The 7,800-nt window shown below is 36.3% G+C and overlaps 1 protein-coding gene across 1 annotated transcript; it reads right to left on the minus strand.

Moving 5' to 3' along the window:
* Window positions 1-3,888: 3,888 nt before the first annotated feature.
* Window positions 3,889-5,630, minus strand: LOC131606641 (uncharacterized). Its single transcript, XM_058878824.1, has 2 exons — window positions 5,213-5,630; window positions 3,889-4,118 (listed from the first exon to the last, which is right to left on the minus strand). Exons 1-2 carry the CDS (start codon window positions 5,436-5,438, stop codon window positions 4,009-4,011), a joined length of 336 nt encoding a protein of 111 aa, XP_058734807.1. The 5' UTR covers window positions 5,439-5,630; the 3' UTR covers window positions 3,889-4,008.
* Window positions 5,631-7,800: the final 2,170 nt, after the last annotated feature.

The following is a 7,800-nucleotide window of genomic DNA, read 5'->3' on the forward strand; positions in this document are numbered from 1 at the left end:
GCGTGTTATCGTTTGCTTAATTCGTTAACTCGTCATATTCTTAACCGTTTGCTTAATTCGGTAAACAGGAACATAACTCGTATGATTTTGATAAGCGCTTGTCTGATTAATCTCATAATCGAATAGGATCGAAGCCGTTTAGGGATTGGTGTTATTATAACCGATGATAAGTCGGAACCCGAATCAGTAGGATTAGCCGTTTAGCTTATTTTGATAATCACTTATTTTACTCTGTTTTATAAATTGATTCTAAAACAAACCCCCATTATCGTTTTTAGTGTTAGTTAATAAAATCAAGAATCCTTGTGAGAACGATATTCGAGTTGTCGTTACCGCTAAACTACATTTTCAAAATACTCGTTTTTGATCCGTGCGCGACAGCGGATCAGTGATCAAGATTTCATTCATTCACTCGTTCATTGCAAGATAATTTCATGTTCATGGAGTTTTTCATTTGAAATGTGCCGTTTTCAATTTGTGCGATTCAAGAGATTAGTTTGGAATTTGTTCAAGAAATTGGCCTATGGATTTGTCATCGATGAAAGAAAGTGTTTAATATGGATTGCTTGGAATTTAGAACAAGTTCAAAATCATCCATAAGGATTTCTTCAAGATTTGCAAAAAAGGAAGACATTATCTATTTTGAGTTCATTTTGAAAGAATTGCTTCAAGTATGGTTCTAAAACCATAAATTCAAGAATTCAAAGTTCATTGGTGCAAGAACATTCTTCACATTACTTCAAGGAATTTCCATTCAAGATTTATCATGGTTCATTTGAATTTGCAAGATTCAAAATTTCATTCAAAGAATATCCAAGATTCATGTTTCATACAATTTTATTCAAAAATTTTAAAGGAAATTCAAACATTACAAGTGAAGTTCTTTTACATGAACCAAATTTCCAAATGAATTACAAGTGGACTTTGTCCAAGATTAAAGATTTCATTTCAAAGTTCAAAGATTACAACATTTGAATTCTTTTCACTTTCAAGAACATAAAAGTTATGCACATTCTAAAGTGAAATGAATTTGAATTACAAAAATTGGAAACAAAAGGGAAGCTTTCAAGAATGCTTGAAATCACCATTTCTTCAATCTTCAAAGTCTTCATTCTTGAAGTCCAAGTTTCTTCAATTCTTCTCCTCATTCACATGAAAAAGAAACAAAAGGGGTGGAATTAGCAAAAGTCAAATAAATAATTCAAAAAGCCCAAGAGCCCACATGGAAGCTATATTTTTCGAAAAAAAGAAAAAAGGAAAAAGGAAAAGTCAAAAAGTCAAACAAAGTCAAAGGGATATATATTATGTCATAACTACTATACTTAGAGGCTACCAATTTCATGACATGGAAACAAGACTGTATCGTGGAACTTGCAAGAGTTATGAGAGAATATATTCCATCCCATGTGCATAGTATATCCCATGTGCACAAATTTGTGGAACTTGGTTATTAAGCAAACTTAACATTCAAGGAATTTTTGCAATGATTATTTTGGAGAGAATATTCTTTGTAATGATGAAAACTTAACAACTAAGTGAGCTTAAGGACTAAGCATAGGTGCCAAAATGACCAAAATTGTCCTTCATTTTCTCCTCTATATATAGAAGAGAGGCAAACCAATTATAGGAAAGGGGGAAAGAGGGAGAGAACGCAAAAATATTCTGTAACTTCTAAGTTACAGAAAAATACAAAAGTAAGAGGAAGAAGGGAAAACCGCATACCATGCTTGCTTGTTAGCAGCTTTCGATGATGGCTCTAATCTTCGAGCCTCCATAGATGAATCTTCAACATCTTCGCCGCAGGTAAGTCTTCTTGCTTTCAATCTCAATATTTCCATTAACCATTGTTGTACCTGCAGTAAGTCAAAAATTCAGCACATACAACAACCACAAGCCACAGTTCAGAATCACATCAACACGACAACAATTTGCAAAGCAAGTGTTCTGACTTGGACAAAAATTCAGCAACAACAGTTTGCAATAAGTTTTCCAGAAGCAGTAGAAATCAAAGAACATACCTTTAACAAATCCGGCAAAAATCTCCTTGTCGTAGGTAAGTCCAACTACACTCTCACCCTTTATAATTGTTTATAATTGTTGTTAGTTGTTTGTTGTTAGCTTTTGTTTGCTCTTGTGTACCATCTGAAAACCAAAGAAAAAAGAGAGCATATGTTGTTATTGTTATGTCATAAAAAACCTATTGGTACCAGTAAAACGAAATTGAAGAGCAAACCTCGAGTTTGTCTTCAAACAACAAAACCAAAGGTTGCTGTCATTAATTGTGAAAGCGTTTCCAAGTGAGAGACGAGCGGCTTTTCTGTAAAAAAAGAAAAGAGCTGAGTTGCTTTCGTTGTTTCTCTCACCAAACACAAAGAAAAATTCGAAACAGAGGATACGGAATTTTAACCGAAACATACCTGGGTTTTACTATGGTTTGTAAAATCTAGTAACGGCTTAAGTTGCTCTCATCGATGTGAGCTTCCATAGTCACCGTGAAATTTCCACGGAGAAATTGATGTTGTTGTTGTTCACTGCGAGTGAAAGCAAGAGAGAGATGATGAACCGAGTGAGAGCTTGTTTTGTTTTCCTGTGCACAGCGAGCGGTTGAGAGAGGGGGACGATTGATCGAAGAAGGTGAAGTGAATCACATGAAACAGAACTGTGAGTTTTAGAGAGGAGATGAGTTCGGTTGTTCTTCTTCTTCTCAGAGAAAACAACTCGTATGAACGAGTGAGAAAGAGGAATAGAAGCGTTGCCTCTCTCTTTTGATTGTTAGGGTTTTCTAACCCATTTGTTTAATTGAAACGTGGGCGGATCCGGGTTCTATCTGAACTGACCCGGTCCGGTCCACTCTCCTTTTTTATTTTATTCAGCTTTTAGTCTTTTTGGGCTGCACACCTCCCTTTCTCAGTTTAAACACCTCTGGCCCAATTATTTAGCTTTACTAATTATTTCTTTTAATTTTCTTTAAAATATTGTTTGCATAAAAAAGACTTAATGTTTTAATTAAATTAGGATTTAGTTTAATTTTTCTAATTCTTATTTAAAAACTCCAAAAAATATATTAGATACATACTTACTTAATTTTATGTTTTCTAAATATTTTCACATAAAACTACAAAAAATACATTTTCTTAGATTAATTTCATTTAAGTTTGATATTTTTATATTATTTTGTGTAGTTAATCATTTAAAAATTCTATTTGATTACTGTTGCATATTACTTGAATTTTCTCACTTTATCCGTGTTGCACCCCAAAATTTGCCCATCTTAATTTATTTATAATTGGCTTAAGCATTGCATTCATCTACATACATTCATCAGGTCATTTAACATATTGTTCATTTAACCAATAATATGTCATCTAACATAATATTCATTTAACCAATAAAAGGGCATAGGATCAAGGATCTTGTAATGTTTTGTGTACGTGACCACTAAGAATTCTCCTCTCATCAACTTACAAGGCTGTCATCTTCATCAAGGTTGACTTCAGGGTTCTTTTGATCATTATACAATCTATTTTAATATATTGAGGCTTCACCTGAGTTTTATCATCAAGTTAGAGTTTGGTATGGCATTGACTTTTGGTCAAAGTCAACCATGGAAGGTTGACTTTTGACCAAAGTTCATGTTAAGCTTGTTTTGGTTTCCATCTTATTTTTGATTTATTCAAGTCGCAGTCGGAAGTCCATAACAAGAAGTCTTGAATTCAAACAAAAGGCAATTGGAGAATTGGTATTACAAATCCATCACTTGATTCAAGTAAGAATAACATTCAAGGAAGAAAAAGAGTTTAAAGTTTCACTTGAAGAAAGTAATCATTCTCCTCATGACATCAATTCATACAAAATTCAAACGACATAGTCCATTTCCAAATCCCATTCTACAAAATTCAAGAATCCATTACAAGAAGTGAAATTACATTGAAGAATACACAAAAAAGGAGAAACCTTTATGATTTACATGAGGATGACTTTAATCGACAGCTGACTTTTGGGTCAACGTCAACCTTCTTCTTGCCATGCGATGCATTTTGACCTTGTCACGTCCCTGCCACCATCAAACTGCTTATAATATTGTGCATCTATCTTGTTTTGCATCAAAGATGTCCAACCTGCAAAAGGTATTACTAATAAATTATCACTTCATGTTGCACATTCAAAACAGGCACCATCCACATTTTTATTCAAATATAAGATTACAACAAAGGAGGTGTTGCTAGAGAAGAGAACTGGTCAGTAACAATGGCGTCATCAATATCAAACTAATACCCTGTATAAACCAATTCTCACCAAACCGACCTGCATTATCAACCAAAAAATAAACATTCCACACATTCAAAAAGTTTCAATTCTAACAGGTTTTAACATCCCAAACTTACCAATTCCCAACTGTTAACAAACCTGTAACAGACTTACCAACTACCTCATCCAAACAGTTATAACCTAACTTCCATCCACACTAACCATATTAACCAATCTATAACCAACCCCTAACAGTTAATAACTAACCAACTAACTGTAACTGCTCTAACAGATTTGTAACAAACTACCAACCTATAACAGAATTTCCCAACTGATTCTAACTTCCACAACTGTCCAATCTCCACCCTCTGATTCAATAACTAACTTACCCTAATCTAATGGCCCAGATCAACTCATCTCCAATTGCTTCAACAATCACCTTCAACTATATAAACTAATCACTACTCATTCACAAGGCTCCACCATTTTTTCTCTTTCATCTTCATACATCCTCCAACCATTCTTCACATTCTCAATCTCCTCCATTTTTTCCACTTCAACCATTCCATAACTCTTCTCCCTCAACCTTCATCAACCTTCATCTTCACGATCCCTCTGTAATCCTCCATCACTTTCACGATTCACCACCTCAACCATTTTTCTTCCTATCTTCACTTCTCCAATCCTCTCTCTCCATTCTTCATCCTTGAAAACCGAGAAAAGACTCTAACAGAAATGGTTACGCAAGAAATTCATCACGATTCTACATCTCAATTCACACAAAAAATCTTCAATCATCAAGTCTCAGTGTTCATTGATTTGTGACAAATTCATCGCGCATCATTCATCTCTGCGTCATAAGAACCACGGCATCGTGACATGTTCGAATTTGAAAGTCAGCAAGAAGAAGAAGAATGAGAAATATAAATCAGAACACAGAAGCGAAAGGTTAAGGTGCGCTTACTTGAATCTCTCGTTGCGGATGTCATCGAATCACATCGCTCCAACATCACCTTTGCAAACAACTTCGTCCGGCTTTCATCATCATCTTCACCGCCTTCAAAAGCGCTGCGTAATTCCCAACCTTCGGGAGATTCCATCTGCGTTTCTTGCGTCAACAACACCACTGCACATTCAATCTTCAACGTCGTCATCATCACAAACAACAACGCTCGCTCCAAATCTCGCATGGTCGACACAATCACGACACTGAACTTGAAACGAGAGCCACAAAGAATTTGATTCGGAAAAGTGAGCAAGGAGATTGAGTCGAAGACGAAGAGAGTGAGAAGAGCTCTGATCGGAGAAGATGAGCCCTCCACCGTCGCGTTGTCACCGTCGATTCGTAAGAGACCCCGGCGCCGTCGCACACAGTTGAGAGAAGAAGAAGTTGAATCGATGCACCGAGGTAACCCTAGAATCCCCTTTTGATTTATTCTTCTTTTGTTTTATTTTTTTAAATTTTGTTTTATTTCTGAATCAAAAAACTATAACTATGACCATCTGAACAATACACTAGGGCCGCAAAATACTGAATGCACCCCTGAAAGCCCATCGTACACCTTCGTTTTTTTGCTAAGAATTCTGAATAAAAACCATATTGGGCCATGTCCATACGAATTGTGAACAAAAATCTGAACAAAATCGCCTCAGTGGGCTTCCTCTGATGGGTGCTGTGCCCGAGTCTCTGTTTGCACTACCTTTTAAGTTTGCACCCCCTGGTTCTATCATTTGGTCACTTAGGTTAATTAGTTTCTACCATTTTCATTTTGGTAATTAATATTAATTTTCTCCTTATCATTTTAGACATTGATACACAATTTTAGACATAGAAAATGTACATAAAATATATTAGTTTAGGCTATCTCTTTTAATTCTTTTTGGTTAATTATGATTCAATTTCCTTCATAAAAACCACATAAAAATATTAGTATTTTTAATTCATTTTTGTACTATATTTTTGACTTGTTATTTCATGCTTGTGTGAAATTTTGTACCATTGTATCCTTACTCAATTTTTGCTTATATTATGACTTTATTTTCCATGTTTCTTTAAATCCTAACTCTAGGTAGAAACCATGATAACATTAGGATCTAGAAATTCCCATTTTAACATTAGGCTAGTTAATTCATATTAGGCTAGTTTCCAATTTCTTTTCCTTTTCAACTTTAAAACACTTAACAAATACTTGACTTAATTTCCCTTAAAAGATACCAAGAAATCACCTAAAAAATGACTAATAAATGCTTGACTAATGAAAAAGGGAATGGAAACTCTCGTCCCTCTTGTTTAAGGGGATCACTTGAGTGGAAGTTCCCAATCTTAAAAAAACACCAACAAGAGTAATTCGAGTCTCCCTTGTTTAAGGGGTACACCCGAAACGCTCGACAAATCTCTCTCTTCTCTATCTCGCCTCCGAGGCATTCTTTCTCCTAATCGGACACGTTATTTCCGCTCCATTCCTAGCTTAAGACTCCAGAGGTCGAGCAGCGGAGTGCGAATGTAACTGTTCAACTAAAAAACACAAAAACAAACAAAAATTAAAGAGCCGAACTACGGCGCTCTGATTCCTGAAAAGGATACGTAGGCATTGGGTCGCGGGGCCTAAGCGAGCACAACTATTTATAAACCTTATTTTCCCCGTGTTTCTTCTTCTTCATTTGCATGCATTCCCTTAGTAATTAAGCTTTAAATTTATACACCCTTTAGATAGTAACGAACATAGGTGGATACCATCGAGTACGATGGGCGTGAGGGGTGCTAGTACCTTCCCCTTGCGTAACCGACTCCCGTACCCTATCTCTGGTCGAAAGACCTCGTTCTTATCCTTCTTAGGTTTTCTGATATTCCTTTCCCTCTTTGGGGTAAATATATTGGTGGCGACTCTGTTCATTTCGCGAGTGTGCGGCAGCTGGCGACTCCACTGGGGACGTTGATAGACCTGTGCTGGTCCATTCTTAGCGAGTCGATCCTAGCCTTTGTTTGTTTCTTTTATTGGGTGTTTATTTATTTGTTTATGTGTTTACATTTTGTATATATGTTTGTATATCACGTCTATTTCCTATTTGCATATCATGTTTACTTTCCGCATACATCTGGACTATATTATGGGTCCCCGTGGGGGCCACATATTTTTCCTGATCTGTTTTGCAGGTGGGGGGTTTTTGTGAGGTAAAAGGCCCACTACCCAGGCCAGTGACACATAGGATTAGTGTGGATGCTCATGTCAACTCCCGTAGCGTTTGATACGATCGAGCTTGACATGGGGTACCACAACCAGGCGAGGTTCTTTCATGGAACATTGTGTTTGGCACGTTTGTGCCTCAAACACATTGTACCCCATGGGAATCGTTAACCCTGGTGACCATTAGGAACCACTTGTCCGTGTCTAGACTACATACTCGTGAGATTGGGATGGGACAGGAAACTTGACCTTCATCATACCCGGATTTCTGCTATTTAATAAAAGGCGTCGAACCTTTGATCTTGTACAGAAGTTCTACATCAGTTATATATCAGAATCAACGCCGAACCTCTGAATCTGGAGGATT

The sequence above is a fragment of the Vicia villosa genome, linkage group LG5 (genome assembly GCF_029867415.1).
Source record: "Vicia villosa cultivar HV-30 ecotype Madison, WI linkage group LG5, Vvil1.0, whole genome shotgun sequence".
NCBI lineage: Eukaryota > Viridiplantae > Streptophyta > Magnoliopsida > Fabales > Fabaceae > Vicia > Vicia villosa.